At 51.1% G+C, this 23669-nt stretch overlaps 1 protein-coding gene across 12 annotated transcripts in view; it reads left to right on the top strand.

The window, feature by feature from the left end:
- ERCC1 (ERCC excision repair 1, endonuclease non-catalytic subunit) overlaps positions 1 to 23669 on the top strand; it is a 73173-nt gene that overhangs the window by 33698 nt on the left and 15806 nt on the right. For 3 of the 12 annotated variants that reach the window (XM_030797356.1, XM_030797354.1, XM_030797355.1), the window contains exon 1: positions 23027 to 23316. In XM_030797356.1, the coding sequence (XP_030653216.1) occupies positions 23038 to 23316 (279 nt within the window). In that variant the 5' untranslated portion in view covers positions 23027 to 23037. The other 9 variants (XM_030797367.1, XM_030797361.1, XM_030797358.1 and 6 more) reach the window with 8 other exon arrangements.

The following is a 23669-nucleotide window of genomic DNA, read 5'->3' as shown; positions in this document are numbered from 1 at the left end:
ACTTACTACTTTCCAAAGTACCATATAATTTGCTTAATTTGCTCATTTGTTCATTTATTGTTGGTCATCCCCCTCCCAATTTCCAATGAGTAAGCTCCCAGGACAGAGAGCTTTGTCTTGTTCAATACTGCATTCTCACAGTCCTTACCAGTGCCTGGCATATAGTAGATGCTCAATAAATACCTGTTGATTGGGGCAGGCGCAGTGGCTCACACCTCTAATCCCAGCACTTTGGGTGGCCAAGGTGGGTGGATCACTTGAGGTCAGGAGTTCAGACCAGCCTGGCCAACATGGTGAAACCCTGTCTCTACTAAAAATACAAGAAATAGCTGGGCGTGGTGGCACAGGCTTGTAATCCTAGCTACCTGGGAGGCTGAGGCAGGAGAATTGCTTGAACTCGGGAGGCGGAGGTTGCAGTGAGCCCAGATGGTACCACTGCACTCCAGCCTGGGCCACAGAGCGAGACTCCTCTCAGACAACAATAACAACAACAAAAAATCGGTTGAATGAATGAATGATGAGTGTACATGCCAGGAATTGTGCTACAAGCTCTGGGTCTGCGAATTCACTGAATCGTCAGAATAGCCCGATTTGCTAAGCGCTGCGTATTATGTCCCCATTTTACAAATACAGAAACAGAGTCAGAGAGGGGAAGTCCCTCGAACTGAGTGCAAAGGTCCTGAGGACTAAAGATGGATTATTCTGCCATCGGGGGCGTCCCTGCTGGCCTCGGTGTTGCCCGTGTGTAACTGCACTATTTCTGTGCTTTTTTCTGGGCCCCGTCCTTGTTGGATCTGTCGCGTGGTCTTTCCTTATATCTCTGCGCCCCGACAGTTCCCTGTTGCTTCGGCCTCCACGCATGTCTCTGAATTTCTTGCTCTGGGGCCCTGATCTCTGTATCTCCTCTTTGCTGCGCCTCGGTCTCCAGGTTTCTGCGCCCTGAGGCCTCTGGGGGCCAAGGCCGAGGGTTTGGCGCGCAGGCCTGGGTGCTCCGTCCCGGCCCGGTGGCCTCCTGACCGCCCAGCCTCATCTGGCGGCCCTGGGGCGGGGCGGGGCCTGTTGCCCGGAGACCAATGTTTTGCCGCCGCAAACTGGGTCTCTGGGCCACCGCGGGGGGGCGGCCTGGGAACTCGCGCCGGGCGTGGGAGCGCGCCCGGGAGGGGCGCGGGCCGGCCCTGGGCCTAGGGGCGGGGAGGGCTCCGGGGTGGGGGGCGAAGCGGCTGGCTGGGGGACGGGGGAAATGGGGAACAGGATTTGGGGAGATGAGGTAGGGACATGGGGCAGTTCGAGGAGACAGGAGGTAACTGGGGGAGGCTGGGATTAGGAGGACAAGAGAGTGTATTGGGGTCAGTTGGAGGGAAGCGGGTGAGTCGGGGGCTAGGGAGGGCTGGGAGATATTGAGGAAAGCTTGGGGGAGCCCGGGGAGGGGATTGGGAGGGCGTGGGCAGGATAGTGGGGGTAGCTGAGGGGGTGGGAAGAGGGGCCCGGTATGGATGAGTGAAGGAAGGACCGATGGAAGTTTAGGGGATTCGGGAATTACAAGCGATGAGTGTGAGGGCAGAGTTTCGGGGGGCGTTTGGGAGGTCTGAAAGGACGGGGTGCGGGGTGTAGAGGAGAGAGGTTTGCCGGTTCAGAGAAAGAACCGAACTGCAGGGCCACAGGAGGGTAGAGTTGGGAGGAGATAGGATCCCCAGGGAGAACGAGGCTAAACCGGGCCGGAAATAAGGGTGAATCAGAAGAGGGGGAGCCCCTGCCACTTCCAGGTTCCTGCGGGAGGGGCGCTCCTCGCCCATTGTCCCCGGCCCGGCCAGGACATCCGGCGACTTCCCTCGGGACGCGACGGCGGGTTGTGTAACCCTGCCAGGCCCGCCTGCTCCCGGGGGAGGGGCCTGAGTCTGGACTCCCGGGTTCCTCTCCGCCCCCATCCCAAGGGAGAGGCCTGGGTCGGGATCCTGGGGGAGCGGCTCGTGACGTCACAAGTGGGCGGAGTCCACTAACGGCGCGAACCCGTTTTCTTACTCACTGGCGATCTGGGATCTGGGATCTGGGATCTGGGATCTGGGACCCAGGGTGGGGAGGGGTGTTCTTAGCGATCCCCTTGGTTGAAGCAGCCCAATGACCACGAGGGTAAACTGAGTCCCAGACAGTGCTGACCCTTTTCATTCGATTCATTCATTCAGTAAAGATGTATGGAGCGCCAGCTGTGTCCCAGTTACTGCCTTAGGTGATGGGGACACAGCAGTGACTGATCCTCGCAGCCCCTGGACGGACCCTATCCCAAACTGACTGTGACTGACTACAGCCATTACCTCCTTGGAGCCTGGCCTCCTTCACTAGACAAATCAATAAGATGGACCCTCACACCCAGGCAGCTGGGAGACCCCTCCCTAGTACAGAGGGCACCACACATCCCTCAGCTCCTGAGTCCTTGGTCTGTGTGTGACTGCATCTCCCCTTCCTCCCCCGATGGCCTGTCACTTCCTCTTATCCTCATCTCCCCCGCAGGGCATGACTAGGGATGCTGGTCTTAAGGCAGTTGGCAAATCACTCAGACGTCATAACTAAGCCGGCTGTGCTATCACCGAGATGTGTCCCTGAGATGTCATTAAGCGGCCTGCTTCTCCTCCTATACATACCTCTGGGGTGCTGTGGGTCTGAGGAGGGGCCACGCCCTGCTGCTGGTGGTTCCTCAGCCTCCCAAACAGAGTTATCTACTTCCATCCAAGCCCTCCATCAGAAGGTTCTGGAAGATGCCTTCCTGGCTACCCTTAGTCTTCTTCCAGGCAGCCTTCCTTGACTCCCCACCCCTGTCACTCTCCCTGGGATTTGTATCCTGGCCTGAACCTTGCCTCTTTGATCTCATCCACTTCCTTGCCTCAACTTTGAAAAGCCTTCAGAACCGGGCCCTCAGAAGGACACATCCTTGCACCTCTCCAAGCCTCAGTTTTCCCATCTCTAAATCGGGCATAGCAGTGGGGTCTGGCCTACTCACTGAGAGCTGAATGATTCCAGCCACTTCATTTCTGTGATGGGCTTTGCATGGGCCAGGGACATCGTGAGAGCTCAGTGAATCCTATTGGCCAAGATACATAAAAAATAGTTAATATTGAGAAGTGGGGATCAGAGTGGGAGGAAAATTTACTTTTCCAAGGTATATCCTTTTGTAGTTACTAAAACTTTTTTTTTTTTTTTTTTGAGACAGGGCCTCTGTTGCCCAGGCTGGAGAATAGTGGTGCCATCTCGGTTCACTGCAACCTCCACCTCCTAGGCTCAACCGATCCTCCCACCTCAGCCTCCTGAGTAGGTGGGACCACAGGTGCATGCCACCACACTTGGCTAATTAAAAAAATTTTTTTTCCCAGAGATGAGATCTCACTATAATGTCGAGGCTGGTCTTGAACTCCTGGGCTCAAGCAGTCCTCCCACCTCGGCCTCCCAAAGTGCTGGGTGGGATTATAGGCATGAGCCACTGCACCTGGCCTCAAAACAGTTTTTTTGTTTTTTTTTTTTTTTTTTTGAGACGGAGTCTCGCTCTGTCGCCCAGGCTGGAGTGCAGTGGCGCAATCTCGGCTCACTGCAAGCTCCGCCTCCCAGGTTCACGCCATTCTCCTGCCTCAGCCTCTCCGAGTAGCTGGGACTACAGGCGCCCGCCGCCATGCCCGGCTAATTTTTTGTATTTTTAGTAGAGATGGGGTTTCACCGTGGTCTCGATCTCCTGACCTCGTGATCCGCCCGCCTCGGCCTCCCAAAGTGCTGGGATTACAAGCGTGAGCCACCGCGCCCGGCCTACAGTTTTCAAAATTAAAAAAAAAAAAAAAAAGTGCTGGGCGCAGTGGCTCACACCTGTAATCGCAGCACTTTGGGAGGCCGAGGCAGGTGGATCATGAGGTCAGGAGATCGAGACCGTTCTGGCTAACACAGTGAAACCCCGTCTCTACTAAAAATACAAAAAATTAGCTGGGCGTGGTGGCATGCGCCTGGCCTGTAGTCCCAGCTACTTGGGATGATGAGGCAGGAGAATCACTTGAACCCGGGAGGCAGAGGTTGCAGTGAGCCGAGATCCCACCACTGCACTCCGGCCTGGGTGACAGAGCAAGACTCCGTCTCAGAAAAAAAAAAAAAAAAAACTTTGGCTGGGCGCAGGGGCTTACACCTGTAATCCCAGCACTTTGGGAGGCCGAGGTGGGCAGATCACTTGAGGTCAGGAGTTTGAGACCAGCCTGGCCAACACAGTAAAACCCCATCTCTACAAAAAATACAAAAATTAGCCCGCCTTGGTAGCAGGCACCTGTAATCCCAGCTACTCAAAAATTTTAGAAGTTACTTAAAAATTACCATCTCTGGACTGACTCTGAAACTTATCTAGGTATCTTCCACCCACATTTCATCTCAGGGATGACCCCCCCAGCCCTTCCACCCTGCTACCTGGGTGGAGACCTGGGCCTCAACTGGGTATCTCCCTCACCCACTGCAGGGTCAGGGCCAGGCCCAAGACCTTAGTCACTCATTCTGACCTCTGTCACCCTCAGGGAAGTCAGTGTGCTGCCTTTAAAGCCCCAGAACATGCAGTGTAGGTCCTTGAGGCCTGACACCGATTCTTGGAGTGGGCACTGAGAATCTCAGGATATGGAAATGGGGAGGCCCTCAGATGATCTAAGTGCAAAAGGAAGACCTAGGCCCAGGGAACAGAGTTCTGACTGTTCCCACGGCCTGGAGCTGTTGTGTCCAATCACTGAGTTGCAAGGGAGGAAAGAATCTTAGTGGAGGTGGGCTCTGTAGCTCATGCCTGTCATTTCAGTGCCTTCCTAGGAGGAGGCCAGAGGATCGCTTGAGGCCAGGAGCTCAAGATCAGCCTGGGCAAGGCAGGCAAGGCATGGAGACTCTGTCTCTACAAAAAAATTAAAAATTAGCCAGGTGTGGTGGTGCATACCTGTAGTCCCAGCTACTAGGAAGGCTGAGGTGGATCCCTTGAACCCAGGAGTTCAAGGCTGCAGTCAGCTAAGATCCCAGCACTGCATTCCAGCATGGGCAACACTGCACTCCAGCCTGGGCGACATAGCAAGACCTTGTCTGAAAGAAAAAAGTATTAGTGGAGGTGGGTAAATAAAGAAACGGCTCAAGGCTGAGCCCTAACTCTGGTGACACAGTGATCAAACTTGGTGACAAAGAGGGTCATCCTTCCGCAGCCTGAGCCCCGACCCTGGTCACAGAATGAGCCGTGATGCTGGCCATGCCTCGCCTTAGCTCTGAAGACTGGGCCAGACTGAAGTGTCCCATGCTCCAACTCCCAGATCTAAGCCTACCCCTGCCCACTGTAGAAACAAACCAAGAAATCAGATCCTCACCTCCAGCCCTCAGCCCTCAGCCCTCAGCCCGCAGGTCTCCTGACTCCCTGTGACCCTCTCGCCCTGCCCTGCCCTGCCCCCATAAAGGTTGGCTTTGAGGACAGAGATGGGAAGGGGCAGATTCAGGACGACAGAAGATTGGCGATGAGGGTGGAGAGGGGAAATAGGGACAGGAGTAGGACAGGCTGGGGGATGGGGATGAGTACCAGTGGGGGACATCGCTGGGGGGGGGTAGGGGAGGGGGGAATTATGATGAGGAATGGAGGTGAAGCTGAGGATGGGGGACAGGGGATGGGGATACAATGTGGGGGACGCAGGAAGGCAGCCAGGCTAACGGCTGGGCGGAGGTCGCAGTCGGGGGCGAGTGTGACCGCCAGGACAGAGTGGGGGTGCGCTTGGGACAGCGGCGCCTGCTCGGCCGGGCTGCGCCCAGCACCGCTCCCCCCGCGCGCTCCCCCTTCCGCTCCCCGGAAGCGCTGAGTCGTCCTGCCTTATCTGGGGGCCGCTATTTCGGGCTCGGCTCGGAGCGCGGCGACTATTTTTAGCGGCGCTGGGGTAAAAATGGACGCGGCGCCGCGCGGGTTCTCGAGGCCGTGCGCGCCCCCTCGCGACCACTGAGGGCCCCGGGGAGGAGCGCGCGCCTGAGTCACAGCCGTCCCCCAACCCCGAGGCACGGCGAGGGGGCCTGGATCGGGGGCGCCCTGGACACCCCGCATGCACACCCGCCTCCCGGGCTCCCGGGCGCCTGCGAGCCGGCAGGGCGCAGAATCTTCCAGGGCCGTCGGGACGCGTCCGCCGGGATTCAGAGCCGACGGCGGAGTTTTGGGCAGGGGCGCCGCGCCCCCTGGTGGCCCCCGCAGGGATGGCAGGCAGGAGCTGGGCCTGAGTCCGTCTCAGCTTATCTATTCATTTATTTTTATTATGATTATGATTATTTCTTTGAGATAGAATCTCGCTATATTGCCCCAGGATGGTCTAGAACTCCTGAGCTCAAGCGATCCTGCTACCTCGGCCTCCCAAAGTGCTGGGATTACAGGCCTGAGCCACTGCACCTGGCCTATTATTAACTACTATTATTATTTTTTAAAATCTGACCTCATCGTCCATACCCATTTTATAAATGAGGAAACTGAGGTCCAGAGAGGAACTCGGTTGAGGCCTTGCAGCATGAATCGCAATATACCATCAATTCAACTTGAGCTTGGACACTTCCTAAATGGGTAATTCACTGCCTCCCAGAAAACGAGGCGCTATCTGTTTTTTTGTTTGTTTGTTTTTGTTTTTTGAGACAGAGTCTCACTCTGTCGCCCAGGCTGGAGTGCAGTGGTGCGATCTCAGCTCACTGCAACCTACACCTCCTGGGTTCAAGAAATTCTCTTGCCTTAGCCTCCCAAGTAGCTGGGATTACAGGCATACGCCACAACGCCTGGCTAATTTTGTATTTTTAGTAGAGATGGGGTTGGGAGAGGAGGAACAGAGGGACGCCGGTTAAACAATACTAAACTACAGTCAGATAAGAGGAATAACTTCGGGCCGGGCACGGTGGTTCACACCTGTAATCCCAGCACTTTGGGAGGCCGAGTGGGGTGGATCACTTGAGGTCGGGATTTCGAGACCAGCCTGACCAACACGGAGAAACCCCGTCTCTACTAAAAATACAAAATTAGCCGGGCGTGGTGGCGCATGCCTGTAATCCCAGTTACTTGGGAGGCTGAGGCAGGAGAATTGCTGGACCCAGGGAGGCTGAGGTCGCTCTCAGCCAAGATCCAGCCATTGCACTCCAGCCTGGGCAAAAAGAACAAAACTCTGGCTCAAAAAATAATAATAATAATAATAAATAAAAATAATTAGCCGGGGGTGATGGTGCACACCCGTAGTCCCAGCTACTCAGAAGGCTGAGGTAGGAGGATCACACGAGCATGGGAGGCAGAGGTTGCAGTGAGCCGAGATTGTGCCACTGCACTCCAGCCTGGGCGACAGAGTGAGACTGTCTTAAAATAAATAAATAAATAAATAAATAAATAAATAAACAAACAAACACACACATAAAAAAATTACACATATGGATCCAGCAATCCCACTTCTGGGTGTATATTCCAAATAAATTGAAATCAAGATGTCAGGGCCAGGTGCAATGACTCACGCCTATAAATCCAGCAGTTTGGGAGGCCGAGGCAGGAGGATGGCTTGAGCCCAGGAGTTGGAGACTAATCTGGGCAACGTAGTGAGATGCCATCTCTACAAAAAGCACAAAAATAAAAATAAAAATAAATCAGATGAGCGGCCGGGCACAATGGCTCACGCCTGTAATTCCAGCACTCTGGGAGACGGAGGCGGGTGGATCACGAGGGCAGGAGATCGACACCATCCTGGCTGACACAGTGAAATCCCATCTCTAGGCCGGGCGCGGTGGCTCATGCCTGTAATCCCAGCACTTTGGGAGGCCGAGACGGGCGGATCACGAGGTCAGGAGATCGAGACCATCCTGGCTAACACGGTGAAACCCCGTCTCTACTAAAAAAATAGAAAAACTTAGCTGGGCATGGTGGCGGGCGCTTGTAGTCCCAGCTATTCTGGAGGCTGAGGCAGGAGAATGGAGTGAACCCAGGAGGCGGAGCTTGCAGTGAGCCGAGATCGCGCCACTGCACTCCAGCCTGGGTGACAGAGCGAGACTCCCTCTCAAAAAAAAAAAAAAATTCAGATGAGAACATGTACCGACAAAAAATAAAAAATAATATTTACAAATTTAAAAAATTAAACTCTATTTTAGCAACTTTGAAATACACAATACATTATTATTAACCATGGTTACCATGCTGTGCAATAGATCACTGAAATATATTTCTCCAGTCTCGCTGAAACTTTGCACCCTTTGATCAACATCTTCTCTTTTCCCAACCCTCTCCCACTTCCCTATACTCTAGTAGCCATCTTTATACTGTTTCTATGAGATCGACTTTTTAAGATTCCATATAAAAGTGGGATCATGTGGTGTTGGTCTTTCTGTGCCTGGTTTATTTCACTTAGAATAATGTCCTTCAGGCTGGGCGCGGTGGCTCCCGCCTGTAATCCCAGCACTTTGGGAGGCCGAGGCGGGCAGATCCCGAGGTCGGGAGATCGAGACCATCCTGGCTAACACAGTGAAACCCCGTCTCTACTAAAAATACAAAAAATTAGCCGGGCGAGGTGGTGGGTGCCTGTAGTCCCAGCTACTCGGGAGGCTGAGGCAGGAGAATGGCGTGAACCCCAGGGGGTGGAGCCTGCAGTGAGCCGAGATCGTGCCACTGCACTCCAGCCTGGGCAACAGCAAGACTCTGTCTCAAAAAAAAAAAAAAAAAAAAAGAATAATGTCCTTCAGTTCCGTCCATGTTGTCTTGAATGGCAGAATTTCATCCCTTTTCAAGGCTGTATAGTATTCCATCGTGTGTATATGCAACATTTGTTTTATCCATTATGTCCCTTGATAGACACTTAGGTGTCTATATTTTAAATGTTTAGGCCAGGGTGGCTCACGATCATTTATTATTTATTTATTTATTTATTTATTTTAAGACAGTCTCACTCTGTCGCCCAGGCTGGAGTGCAGTGGCACAATCTCGGCTCACTGCAACCTCTGCCTCCCATGCTCTTGGCTATTGTGACCAGTGCTGCAATGAACTTGGGAGTGCAGATATCCCTTCAACATCCTGATTTCAATTCCTTTGGAAATATAACCAGAGGTATATGAGTCTGCTGGATCCATATGTACGATTTTATTTTTACTTAATTATATATATATATATATATATATATATATATATTTTTTTTTTTTTTTTCTTTTTTGAGATGAAGTCTCGCTCCTGTCGCCCAGGCTGAAGTGCAGTGGTGTGATCACGGCTCACTGCAACCTCTGCCTCCTGGGTTCAAGCGATTCTCCTCCCTCAGCCTCCCGAGTAGCTGGGATTACAGGCATGTGTCACAACGCCTGGCTAATTTTGTATTTTTAGTGGAGATGGGGTTTCACCATGTTGGTCAGGCTGGTCTCGAACTCCTGACCTCAGGTGATTCACCCACCTTGGCCTCCCAAAGTGCTGGGATTACAGGCGTGAGCCACTATGCCCGGCCCTTATTTTATATTTTAAAGTCTCACTATATTGGAATCCACTATATATGGAGTCTCACTATGTTGCCCAGGCTAATCTCCAACTCTTGGTCTCAAGGGGTCCTCCCACCTCAGCTTTCCAAGGAGCTGGGATTACAAGTGCAGGCTACCATGCCTGGCTCTCACACATGTCGTTTTAAATGTTTAGGCCAGGGTGGCTCACGATCATAATCTCAGCCCTTTGGGAGGCCAAGGCGGGCAGATTGCAATGTCAAGGCCAGGAGTTTGAGATCAGCGTAGGCAACACAGCAAGGCCCCGCCCGCCCCCCCACCCACCCAGCGTCATCTCTACAAAACGTTTTTTGTTTGTTTGTTTGAGACGGAGTCTCACTCTGTCGCCCAGGCTGGAGTGCAGTGGCGTGATCTCGGCTTACTGCAAGCTCTGCCTCCTGGGTTCACGCCATTCTCCTGCCTCAGCCTCACGAGTAGCTGGGTCTACAGGCGCCAGCCACGACGCCCGGCTAATTTTTTGTATTTTTAATAGAGACAGAGTTTCACCATGTTGGCCAGGATAGTCTCGATCTCTTGACCTCGTGATCCGCCCGCCTCGGCCTCCCAAAGTGCTGGGGTTACAGGCGTGAGCCACGGCGCCCGGCCGAATTTCTCTTGTTTTAAGTCACTGAATTGGTGGTAATTTGTTATAGTAGCCGTTAAGAAACTAATGCAATCTGTTTGGGCTTCTGTCTCCTCCACGCTAACGGCAGAGTTTCTGAGGCTTTTAGAGAACATGTTTTCCAACCCTTCCTCATAGGGAAGGAAACTGAGGCTCAGAGAGAGGATGGAGCCTGAACAAGACCTCAGGCTTCCAGCTCTTCATCCATGCTCCGTGGGTCACTGTGGAAATTTACAGGATATTTTTCCTGTTTAAAAAAAATAAAAAAGCCTGGGTCAGGAGTTCAAGACCAACCTGGCCACCATGGTGAAACCCCGTCTCTACTAAAAATATAAAAAAAATTAGCTGGGCGTGGTGGTACGTGACTGTACTCTCGGCTACTTGGGAGGCTGAGACATGAAAGAATTGCTTGAATCCGGGAGGCAGAGGTTGCAGTGAGCCAAGATTGCGCCACTGACTGCTCTCCAGCCTGGGCGACAGAGTGAGACTCCATCTAAAAAAAAAAAAAAAAAGAAATAAAATACAGAATGTGGACTGAACATGGAGGCTCACACCTGTAATCCCAACACTTTAGGAGTCCGAGGCAGGAGGATCCCTTGAGGCCAGCAGTTTGAGATCAGCAGCCTGGGCAACATAGCGAGACCCCATCTCTACACAAAAATTAGCCAGCTGTGGTGGTGCACACCTATAGTCCCAGCTACTTGTGAGGCTGAGGTAGGAGGTTTGCTTGAGCCTAGGAGTTTGAGGCTGCAGTGAGCTGTGATCACCACACTGCCCTCCAACCTGGGTAACAGAATAAAGGTCTCAAAACAAAAACAAAAAACCCAGAATGTTTACTGAGTTTTCTTTTAAGGCTGAGACTGAGAGCACAAGGTTTGGTTGGAGTCCTAGTTTGGTTGTTTACTTGCTATATGGCCTTGGACAAGAGTCTACCTTCCCTGTGCCTCAGTTTCTCCCTCTGTAAAATGGGCATGGTGAGATAAGTCATCTCAGAGGGTTGTAGTGTAGAGGGCTGTCATGAGAATCAATGTTACTATGCGACATAGTCCTGGAAGTGTTTGTAAATGCTGTAAAACGGGCCTGGCACTGTGGCTCATGCCTGTAATCCCAGCACTTTGGGAGGCCAAGGTGGGTGGATCATGAGGTCAGGAGTCTGAGACCAGCCTGGCCAACATGGGGAAACCCTGTCTCTACTAAAAATACAAAAATCTGGCCGGGCACCGTGGCTCATGCCTGTAATTGCAGCACTTTGGGAGGCCGAGGCAGGTGGATCACCTGAGGTCAGGAGTTTGAGACCAGCCTGACCAACATGGAAAAACCCCATCTCTACTAAAAAAAAAAAATACAAAAAATTAGCTGGGCATGGTGGTGCGTGCCTGTAATCCCAGCTACTCGGGAGGCTGAGACAGGAGAATCGCTTGAACCCAGGAGGCAGAGGTTGCAGTGGGCTGAGATCGCATTATTGCACTCCAGCCTGGGCAACAAGAGCAAAACTCTGTCTAAAAAAAAAAAAAAAAAAAAAAAAAAAAAAATATATAATATATATATATATTATATAGCCGGATGTGGTGATGTGTGCCTGTAGTCCCAGCTGCTCGGGAGGCTGAGGCAGGAGAATCGCTTGAACCCGGGAGGCGAAGGTTGCAGTGAGCTGAAGTCGTGCCCCTGCACTCCAGCCTGGGCTATAGAGCAAGACAGTCTCGGAAAACAAAAACAAAAACAAAAAAACGCTGTAAGACAAGAAAAATAAATCGGATGCAACAACTGGAAGGCAAGAGAGAAAAGTGCCAGATAGATTCTCTTTTCTTTTCTTTTTTTGAGACAGGGCTTTACTTAGTTGCCCAGGCTGGAGTGCATTGTCATGATCATGGCCCACTGCAGCCTTGACCTTTTTGGGCTCAAGTGATCCTCCCACCTTAGCCTCCCAAGTACGTGGGGACTACAGGCACATGCCGCAAAGCCATGCGATTTTTTTTTTGTATGTTTTGGAGAGACACGGTGTTTCACCATGTTGCCCAGGCTGGTCTCAAACTCCTGGGCTCAAGCGATCTGCCAGCCTCAACCTCCCAAAGTGCTGGGATTACAGGTCTGAGCCAGGGCGCCTGGACAGGTCTCTTCTTCTTCTTTTTTTTTTTTTTTTTTTTTTTTTTTGTGAGACAGTCTTGCTGTTGGCCAGGCTGGAGGGCAGTGGCACGATCTCGGCTCACTGCAACCTCTGCCTCTCGAGTTCAAGTGATTCTTCTGCCTCAGCCTCCTCCCAAGTAGATGGGACTACAGGCGAATGCCACCATGCCCGACTAATTTTTTTTGTGTGTGTATTTTTAGTAGAGATGGGGTTTCACCACGTTAGCCAGGATGGTCTCCATCTCCTGACCTTGTGATCCACCCACTTGGCCTCCCAAAGTGCTGGGATTACAGGTGTGAGCCACTGTGCCCAGCCGCGTCTCTCCTTAAATGCTCCTTTGACAGAGAAACCTCCCCTACCCTCCCATCCACTCATCCTCTCCTTCACAGTTAAAATGATGTTCCACATTCTTGTCCTTCATGACATTTATCAGGTTTGTATGATTGTTAGTTCATTGATTCCTTTTTTTTTTTTTTTTTTTTTTTTTTTTTTAAGACAGAGTCTTGCTCTGTCACCCAGGCTGGAGTGCAGTGGTGCAATTTCGGCTCACTGCAACCTCTGTCTCCCGGGTTCAAGCGATTCTCTGGCCTCAGCCTCCCGAGTAGCTGGGATTACATCTGCGCACCACCATGCCTGGCTAATTTGTTTGTTTTTGAGACGGACTCTCACTCTGTTGCCCAGGCTGGAGTACAATGGCGCAATCTCGGCTCACTGCAACCTCCACCTCCCGGGTTCAAGCAATTCTCGTGCCTTGGCCTCCCAAGTAGCTGGGATTCCAGGCACATGCCACCATGCCTGGCTAATTTTTGTATTTTTAGTAGAGATGGGGTTTCACCATGTTGCCCAGGCTGGTTTTGAACTCCTGACCTCTGGTGATCCACCTGCCTTGCTCTCCCAAAGTGCTGAGATTACAGGCATGAGGCACCGTGCCCGGCTTAATTTTTGTAATTTTAGTAGATACAGGGTTTCACCACGTTGCCCAGGCCGGTCTCAAGCTCCTGACCTCAAGTGATCTGCCTGCCTTGTTCTCCCAAAGTGCTGGGATTACAGGTATGAGCCACCGCACTCGGCCTAATCCATTGATTTTTTTTTGTTTTTTTTTGAGACAGAGTTTCACTCTTGTTGCCCAGGCTGGAGTGCAGTGGTGCGATCTCAGCTCACTGCAAACTCTGCCTTCTGGGTTCAAGCGATTCTCCTGCCTCAGCCTCCTGAGTAGGTGGGATTAGAGGCATGTGCCACCATGCCAGGCTAATTTTGTATTTTTAGTAGAGACAGGGTTTATCCATGTTGGTCAGGCCATGTTGGTCAGGCTCCCAACCTCATGTGATCCGCCCACCACGGCCTCCCAAAGTGCTGGGAATACAGGCGTGAGCCACTGCACCTGGCCCCCTTACACTCCTAACTATTGAAGACCTCTGCCTGGGCAACATAGCAAGACCCCGTCTCTACAAAAATAAATAAATAAAAGCAGCCAGGAGTGGCGGTGTGCACCTGTAGTCCTAGCTATTTGGGAGGCTGAGGTGGGAGGACTGCTTTAGCCCAGTTCAAAGCATGCAGTGAGTTAGGACTGCACCATTGAACACCAGCCTGGACAACAGAGTGAAACCCTGTCTAAAATTTAAAAAATGTATTGAGGACCCCAAAAAGTTTTTGTTGATGTGTATGATTTCTATCAATATTTACTGTATTGGAAATTAAAACTGAGAAATTTTAGAAATATTTGTTGATTCATTTAAAAGTAGCTGGGTGCAGTGGTGTAAACCTGTAATCCTAGCTACTTGGGAGGCTGGGGTGGAAGTATCTCTTGAGTTTGAGACCAGCCTGGGCAGCGCGACAAGACCCCCATCTCTAAAAATAAATAAATAAATAATAATAATAATAATAATAATAAATTAATTTTGTGTTGGCCGGGTGTGATGGCTCATGCATGTAATCCCAGCACTTTGGGAGGCTGAGGTGGGTGGATCATGAGGTCAGGAGATCGAGACCAGCCTGGCTAACACAGTGAAACCCCGTCACTACTAAAAATACGAAAAATTAACCCGGCGTGGTGGCACATGCCTGTAGTCCCAGCTACTTGGGAGGCTGAGGCAGGAGAATTGCTTGAACCCGGGAGGCGGAGGTTGCAGCGAGCCAAGATTGCACCATTGCACTCCAGCCTGGGCGACAGAGCGAGATTCTGTCTCAAAAAATAAAAAATAAAAATAAAAAATTAATTATATGTTAATGTAAGTTATATCTTTTAAATGAAAATAACCACGTTTTCCAAAATTAAAAAAAAAATTTTTTTGAGACAGGGTCGCAGTCTGTTGTCCAGGCTGGGGTGCAGGGGTATAATTTAGACTCACTGCAGCCTCCGCCTGCTAGGCTTAAATGATCCTCCCACCTCAACCTCCCAAGCAGCTGAGAACGTAGGCACGCGCCACGAAGCACAGCTCACTTTAACATTTTTTGTAGATAGGGGTCTTCCTAAGTTGCCCAGGCTGGTTTTTTTTTTTTTTTTTGAGATGAAGTTTCACTCTTGTTGCTCAGGCTGGAGTGCAATGGCATGATCTTGGCTCATTGCAGCCTCCACCTCCTGGGTTCAAGTGATTCTCCTGCCTTAGCCTCCCAAGTAGCTGGGATTACAGGCCTGTGCCACCACGCCCGGCTTATTTTTGTATTTTTAGTAGAGATGGGATTTCTCCATGTTGGTCAGGCTGGTCTTGAACTCTCGACCTCAGGTGATCCACCGCCTCAGTCTCCCAAAGTGCTGGGATTACAGGCATGAGCCACTGCGCCCGGCCCTCCAGGCTGGTCTTGAACTCCTGGGCTTAAGCCATTCTCCCACCTTGACCTCCCAAAGTCCTGGAATTACAGGCATGTACTACCGTGCCCAGCCGGAAACAAAAATTTAGTGAGAAGAAGGGCATCGTTTTAATTTTTGCAAATCACTTTCATGTCAGGCTTAACAGAAGACAGCTGGGTCCTCACGTGTGTGTCTGCCTTTGGTCTGTTGCAATATCGTGGAAACTGCACTGGCTGATATGGTGAAACCCTGTTTCTACTAAAAATACAAAAAAATTAGCCGGGCATGTTGGTGCATGACTGTAGTCTCAGCTACTTGGGAGGCTGAGGCGGGAGAATCACTTGAACACAGGATGTGGAGGTTGCAATAAGCCGAGATCGCGCCACTGCACTCCGGCCTGGGGAAGGCTGAGACCCCACCCCCCAACTAAGTATTATCATTATGGTCTATCATGTATTATGTCAATATTATTATGATAATAATTTTTTTTTTGAGACGAGGTCTTGCTCTGTTGCCCAGGCTGGAGTGCAGTGGCCCAATCTCAGCTCACAGCAACCTTCGTCTCCCAATTCTCCCACCTCAGCCTCCCAAGTAGCTGGAATCACAGGCACCCACCACCATGCCCAGCTAATTTTTTGTATTTTTAGTAGAGATGGGGTATTGCCATGTTTGCCAGGCTGGTCTCAAACTCCTGACCTTACGTGATCTGCCTGATGCCTCAGCCTCCCAAAGTGCTGGGATTACAGGCATGAGCCACCGCGCCCCGCTTATGATAATAATTTTGAACTTGTAGACCCCCGAAGGGGTGCTGGGGAACCCCCTAAGGTTCTTTGGGCTGCAGGCTGAGACTCACTCCCTAGCTTTTTGTTCCACAGGACCCAGATGTGTGTATGCTGGAAACTGAACACCTTTGGAGCCAAGGTGACCTAGGTTTAAGAGAAAGCGCTGAGTGCAAGCAGTGAGATCCAGCACTTTTAGCCCCTTTGAGCCCGGTGTCTTCATCTCTAACATAGGGATGACGGTGATAATAATAATAAAAGTACATCCCTGCAGGGCTGCAGCGAGCCCACAGGAGATAAGGCTCGGAATCATGCCTGCCAGTCACAGAGCATACAATCAACATTTGCTATTATAACTTGGGAAATGTCATTTTATTTTATCACTGGCACCTTTTATTCATGCAGTTAATTTATCCCAAGGCCTGTCCTGTGCTGGGCAGTGCTGGGGACAAGGTGATGACTGAGATGGCCTTGACCCTGCCCTTATGGGGCTCCCAGTTCAGTGGGTCACAGAGTTTTTATTTGAGGAATTGCTCTGGCTGGACGCAGTGGCTCATGCCTGTAATCCCACTACTTTGGGAGGCTGAGGCGGGTGGATCACCTGAGGTCAGGAGTTCGAAACCAGCCTGGCCAACATGGTGAAACCCCGTCTCTACTAAAAATAAAAAATTAGTTGGGTGTGGTGGCATGCGCCTGTAGTCCCAGCTACTCAGGAGGCTGAGGCAGGAGAATCACTTGAACCTGGGAGGCGGAAGTTGCAGTGAATCGTGATCATGCCACTGCACTACAGCCTGGGTGACAGTGCAAGACTCTGTCTCAAATAATAATAATAATAATAATAATAATAATAATAATAGTAATAAAATAAAGGAATTGCCCTGGGCACCAGGTCCTGGAGGTACATGAGTTCTCAAGGCTGAGAAGGCAAGGAAGAACATTCTAGGGAATGGGAACAGTATGCAAGAAATCGTGACAAGTGAAGAATGGCATGTGCTCTGGAATGGCAACTACCCAGGGTCACTGAGTCCATTCCTTTGCCTCCAAAACATCCCAGTTCTCTTGCTGGTGAGAAACAAGTGTGTATATCTGGTTCACCTCCCCTCTTTCCCCCTTTCTCATTTTGTATAAATACGTCCTCCATTCTGTTTTTATTTTTCTTTCCTTCTTTCTTTCTTTTTTTGAGACAGAGTTTCGCTGTTTTTGCCCGGGCTGGAGTGCAGTGGCGCGATCTTGGCTCACTGCAACCTCCGTCTCCCAGGTTCAAGCGATTCTCCTGCCTCAGCCTCCCGAGTAGCTGGGATTATAGGCATGCGCCACCACGCCTGGCTAATTTTGTATTTTTAGTAGAGATGAGGTTTCATCATGCTGGCCAGGCTGGTCTCAAACTCCTAACCTCAGGTGATCTGCCCTCCTCGGCTTCTCAAAGTGCTGGGATTACAGGCGGGAGCCACCGCGCCCGGCCCGGTTCTGGGTTTTTTTGTGTGTGTGGAAGTCCCACTTCTGATCCAACCTCAGTCTCTCATGCTGCAGATGTTTCCTTTGCTGTACGTCCATCCACAGTCTCTCCAGCGGAGACTTGGGATGTCCCAGCAAAAAAGGTGCCCGGGAAGACGCGGAGTAGGGGCTAGGCGCCTCCACTGCCCCCCATCCGGGGGCCTCCGCTTGGGGCCGGGTGAGTCAGTCCCCGGCGGCTCCCGCGTCATCCCGGCCGCTCCGCTCCGCGCTATTTCGGGCTCCGGGCGCTATAAATAGAGGCTCGCCGAGCCGAGCCGCCCCCCTCCACTCGGGCCCCCCTGCGTCCCCGGCCCCGCCGCGATCGCCGGGCCGCGCGTCACCGCGGCTAAGTTTAGAGGCGGGCGGGGACGCCAGCCTGGTCACTGCGCCCCCCGGCGGTGCCCGCTTCCAGAGCCTTCGGCCGGGCTGCTCTCCGCTCCCCGTTCAGGTCCCCTCGGGCGGAATTGGCGGTGAGGGTCCCGTCCTTAGAGTCTCCATCCCCACCCTACCCGTTCCGGGGCGAACAAAGGGCTTGAAGTTGAGAGGAGGGAAAGGTTTGGGACGGGAGCAGGGGCCGTAGCTGGGGAGTGGCCCAAACTGGAGTTGCGGCTGAATTCTGGAACTTGGGGCATTTGGAAGAAAAAGGCGGAATCGGAGCGTGGATGAGGCTGGGGGGTTCGAACGCGCAACTCTGGAAGCCGGGGAGATTCGAAACCAGGATTCCAAAGTTTAGTTTTGGAACAGCTTAGACCGGGAGCAGTGGCTCACTACAGTAATCTCGACACTTTGGGAGGGCGAGAAGGGAGGATCACTTGAGCCCAGGAGTTCGAGACCAGCCTGGGCCATAGTGAGACCGCCCCCACCTCCGCCTCTACAAAAAAATACAAAAGTTGGCCAGGCGTGGTGGCGCGCGCCTTTGGTCCAGCTACTGGGTAAGCTGATGTTGGAGGATCATCTGAGCCCAGGAGGTTGAGGCTGCAGTGAGGTGTGATCGCACCACTGCACTGTAGCCTGGGTGACAGAGAGAGACTCAGGAAAAAAAAAAAAAAGGAAAGAAAGGAAGGAAGGAAGGAAGGATGGAAGGAAGGAAGGAAAAAGAAAGAAAGAAAGAAGAAAGAAAGAAAATAAAGAAAGAGAAAAAGAGAGAAAGAAAGACAGAAAGAAAAGAAAAGAAAGACAAAGAGAAAAAGAGAGAAAGAGAGAGAGAGAAAGACAGAAAGAAATAAAAGAAAAGAAAGAAAGAAAGAGAAAAAAAGAAAAGAAACTGAGGGTAGAAATCCAACATCCAACTTGGAAATAACGTAGAATCCAGGACAACTTTTTCCCCTCGCTCTTAACTAATGTTAACTGATTCAGAATTCCACTGATGGCAGGCGGCGGGCCCTTTGCCGCATTTCTGCTTCAAGGAAATGGATCGGGAGCAGGGAATGGACCGCCTTCTAGGGGGTCCTGCCCACGCTGGGTTCTGGCGGAGCAGAACGGCCCCGGCTCCCCAACAATCCTCTTGTGGTGCACCATCGCCCCCTGGCAGAAAACGCAGGAGTTGCAGGGTTAAGTCTGGCAATTCCATTCCCCAAGGGGATAACTGAGTCACAAGCCCTTCTACTTGGGATGACCTACTTCTAGAATTGCTGTATGGTCTTGGATACAGAGGCATATTTCTTTTTTTCTTTTTTGTTTTTTGAGACGGAGTTTTGTTCTGTCGCCAGGCTAGAGTGCACTGGTGTAATCTCGGCTCACTGCAACCTCCGCCTCCTGGGTTTAAGCAATTCTCTGTCTCAGCCTCCCGAGTAGCTGGGCTTACAGGCGTCCGGAACCAGGCCCGGCTAATTTTTTTTGTATTTTTTAGTACAGACAAGGTTTCATCATCTTGGCCAGGCTGGTCTTGAACTCCTGACCTCATGATCCACCTGCCTTGGCCTCCCAAAGTGCTGGGATTACAGGCGTGAGCCACTGCGCCCAGCCTCCTGGGGGAAAATTATACCTAGCGATGAGACTATTAGACTGATTCTCCTTCCTTCTTACTAGGCGTGAGCCACCTCTCCTGGCCCCTATATCTTCTAACATTGCAAGAAACAATACTAATAACCTAGGATTCTGGATTTCTTTTTTCTTTCCTTTCTTTTTGTTTTATTTATTTATTTATTTATTTATTTATTTATTTATTTATTTTTGGTCTCACTCTGTCACCCAGGCTGGAGTGCAGTGGCACAATTGCAGCTCACTGAAGCCTCTGCCTCCTGGACTCAAGCAATTCTCCCTCCTCAGCCTCTTGAGTATCTGGGACTACAGGTGCACACCAACACACATAGCTTTTTTTTTTTTTTTTTTTGAGAAGGAGTTTCGCTTTTGTCGCCCAGGCTGGAGTACAACTGCGTGATCTTGGCTCACTGCAACCTCCACCTCCCGGGTTCAAGTGATTATCCTGCCTCAGCTTTCCAAAGTGCTGGGATTACAGGCATGAGCTACCTTGCCCAGCCAACTTCTGTGTTTTTTTTGTTTTTTTTTTGTAGAGATGGGGTTTTGCCATGTTGCCCAGGCTAGTCTTGAACTCTGGAGCCCAAGCAATCTGCTCACCTTGGCCTCCTAAATTGTTGGGAATATAGGCATGAGCCACTGCGCCCAGCCTAGAATTCTGGATTTCAATTGTTAGGGTGAAAAGAAAAAGGCATTTGAGGTGAGCAAGGTTCAGGACAATAAATCTGGGCAATAGATCAAGACCTTGTCTCAAAAAAATTTTTTTTTTTTTTTTTTTTTTTGAGATGGAGTTTCACTCTTGTTGCCCAGGCTGGAGTGCAATGGCATGATCTCAGCTCACCGCAACCTTTGCCTCCAGGGTTCAAGCGATTCTCCTGCCTCAGCCTCCCAAGTAGCTGGGATTACAGGCATGTGCCACCATGCCCGGCTAATTTTGTATTTTTTTTTTTTTTTTTTTGAGACGGAGTCTGGCTCTGTCGCCCAGGCTGGAGTCCAGTGGCACAATCTCGGCTCACTGCAACCTCCACCTCCCGGGTTCAAGTGATTCTTCTGCCTCAGCCTCCCAAGTAGCTGGGACTACAGGTGCGTGCCACCACGCCCAGCTAATTTTTTTATTTTTAGTAGAGACGGGGTTTCACCATATTGGCCAGGCTGGTCTTGAACTCCTGACCTCGTGATCCGCGCATCTCGGCCTCCCAAAGTGCTGGGATTACAGGCGTGAGCCACCCCGCTGGGCCTCTAATTTTGTATTTTTAATAGAGATGGGATTTCTCCATGTTGGTCAGGCTGGTCTCGAACTCCCGACCTCAGGTGATCCACCCGCCTAGGCCTCTCAAAGTGCTAGGATTACAGGCATGAGCCACCATGCTCAGAAAAAAAAAAAAAAATTAAGTAAAATGGGAAAATGTAGACACAGAGACAGACACCCATAGATGAAAGACTGATGTGAAGAAAGAAACAGAGGGATGTCATGTACATGCAGGCAAGAATAAATAAAAAGATCAAAGAACATAACAAACGTCAGAAATAGACGTGTGTGTATGGGAATTTGGTATGTGATAAAGGTAGAATTTCAGAACAGTGGAGAAAAGATCTACCTTTGGTCAACTTGAGACAATTGGTTACATCACTCATAAACAGCAACCTCGGTGCACTTTCAAAAATAAATCTTGGCCAGGGGCGGTGGCTCACGCTTGTGATCCCAGCACTTTGGGAGGCTAAGGTGGGCGGATCACTTGAGGTCAGGAGTTCAAGACCAGCAGGGCCAACATGGTGAAACTCCGTCTCTACTAAAAATACAAAAGTTAGTTGGATGGGCGCCTGTAATCCCAGCTACTTGGGAGACTGAGGCAGGAGAATTTTTGAATCTGGGTGGCAGAGGTTGCAGTGAGCCTAGATTGTGCCATTGCACTCCAGCCTGGGCAACAAGAGCAAAACTCCATCTCAAAAAAAAATAAATAAATACATAAATAAATCTTACAGAGATTAAAGCCAGATGACCTGCTCATTCTAGGCCATCACTGTTTGGGACCGTGTCTGTGTCCCTTACTGAACCGTAAGCTCTGGGAGGACAACACGGGGCTTTTATCTTTTATGTAGATAAAAGAAATGATAGAATATATCATTATAGCTGTGCACTGTAATCCCAGCACTTTGGGAGGCTGAGGCAGGTGGATCACCTGAGGTCAGGAGTTTGAGACCAGCCTGGCCAACATGGTGAAGCCCCGTCTCTACTAAAAATAATAATAAAAAAAATTAGCCGGGCATGGTGGCGCATGCCTGTAATCCCAGCTACTAAGGAGGCAGGAGAATCGCTTGAACCTGGGAGGTGGAGGTTGCAGTGAACTGAGATCGCGTCATTGCACTCCAGCCTGGGTAATAAGAGTGAAACTCCGAAAAAAAAAAAAAAAAAAAAGAATTTATCATTATGACCCTGGGTTATGGCAGGGCTCTTAACACACCAAAAGCAAAAGTCAGAACGGAACAGATTGATAAATAGTCGCGCATAAACACAAATAACTTCTGTGCCAAAAATAACTAAAGTTAAAGCCTAAAGTAGAAACTAGGAGGAAATGTTTGCAATATAGGTAACTAAGGATTAGAATCAGAATCCATAAAGTACCCCTAGAAATTAATAGTAATAAAAAAGCCATACAACCCATTTAAAAAATGGACAAGGAATATGAGCAAGCAATTCACAGAAGACAAAATTTATAAGACCAATACATTCACAAAAAAAACATTCCATTTCCTTAGTAATCAGAGAGCTGCAAGTTAGAACAGTGTGATACTATCCTTTCAGGAAGTGACTAATACTAACTCATCAGCCAGGTCCCTGCTCAGATGTCCCTTCCTCCAGGAAGCCCTTCCGGACTCCGGGGCTGAGTCAGGGGCTCCCCAGACCCCCATCCCACGACTCTCCCGGGATCTTCTATCCCAGACCTGCCCATTCTGGGTCATCACTGGGAACGTGTCTGTGTCCCTTACTGAACCGTAAGCTCCGGGAGGACAACACGGGGCTGTCGTTGGTCACTGCTGTGTCACCAGCACAGACTTGCACAGGACCGGGAAGAGAGGAAGCGCGTGGGGGGAATAGGTGTGGAATAAATGAATGAATGGGGAAACTGAGGCCAAGTCAATGTCTCAGTGGGATTCAGACTTCAGTCTCTCCTTACTGAGAGGAGGAACCAAGTTGGATCTCCTGCGATCTCTTCTCCACTGAGCCCTGCCAGGATTCCGGGCACACGGAAGCGCTCAGTAAGGGCTTTGGAACTGAACAGTTTGGGAGCCAGATCCTCTGAGGCCACATCTCTCTCCGGCCACGACCTCCACGGTCCTCCAGGACCATAGAGAGTTGTACAGAGATCGCCCTGCTCTATGCTCTACTCTCCTGGGGAGCGGGGCCAGAGAGGCCGGAAGTGCGGCGAGCCCTGGGCCGCGCTGGCTGTGCTGGCGGTGGGCCGCCTCGATCCCTCTCCAGTCTTTCCCTTGAGGCTCCAAGACCAGCAGGTGAGGCCTCGCGGCGCTGAAACCGTGAGGTCGGGACCAGAGGGGCGGGAGGCGGAGACTGCGGGTGGAGATTGGCAGCCGCGGAAGCCAATCATTGCCGAGTCTGAGAGATGGACACGGCCAGGCGTGGGGAGGGCGTCCAGATGCTAGCCCCGGGGGCCGGACGAACGGAAGGCGGGGGACGGAGCCAATAGAATCCGGTGGGGGCGAGAGGCGGAGCGGTGGGACTTGTGGACCTGTAAGGGGCGGGGCGAGCCGAAGGTGGATGTCCAAGGGGCGGGGCGTTACAGAGCCTCGGGCGCTGGGTGTTTGGGACCTGACGCTGTGGAGCTCTCGGAGTTTTGTGGGGGACTGCTGTGAGTCGGGGTTCCTGCTGGGGGATGAGAACGTAGATGCCAATGGCTCACTCCCTCCTGGCACCTTCCCTTTCAGGCTCCAGATGGACCCTGGGAAGGACAAAGAGGGGGTGCCCCAGCCCTCAGGGCCGCCAGCAAGGAAGAAATTTGTGATACCCCTCGACGAGGATGAGGTCCCTCCTGGAGTGGTAGGACAAGGAGATGCGGGGCCCCTGGGAGGCTGGGGGGTGTTAGGAAGAAGAGGATAGGATGGGGCCTGTGGGACCAGGGTGTGGGTTAGTGGGTTTGGGGGCCACGGACGACTTGGGGAAACAGTCCTTGGTCCTCCGCAGGTCCCAGTTTCCCCATCTGTGAAAGGGATGGGTGGTTCTAAGAGAGGGCTAAGGCAGAGGCCAGACACTGGCATTCAGCAGGTAGCACCTGATGTGTTTTACGAGGCCAGCACCCTGATTTTTCAAGACATGAATTTATTGCTCATGTTTAAGAATCGCCAGGTTTTGCAATCTTAAAAAAATTCTACACTTTAGACATATTTTGGTAA

Source organism: Nomascus leucogenys, chromosome 17 (assembly GCF_006542625.1).
Source record: "Nomascus leucogenys isolate Asia chromosome 17, Asia_NLE_v1, whole genome shotgun sequence".
NCBI lineage: Eukaryota > Metazoa > Chordata > Mammalia > Primates > Hylobatidae > Nomascus > Nomascus leucogenys.
The sequence above is the reverse complement of the archived record's forward strand: the minus strand, read 5'-3'. Positions and strand labels throughout refer to the sequence as shown.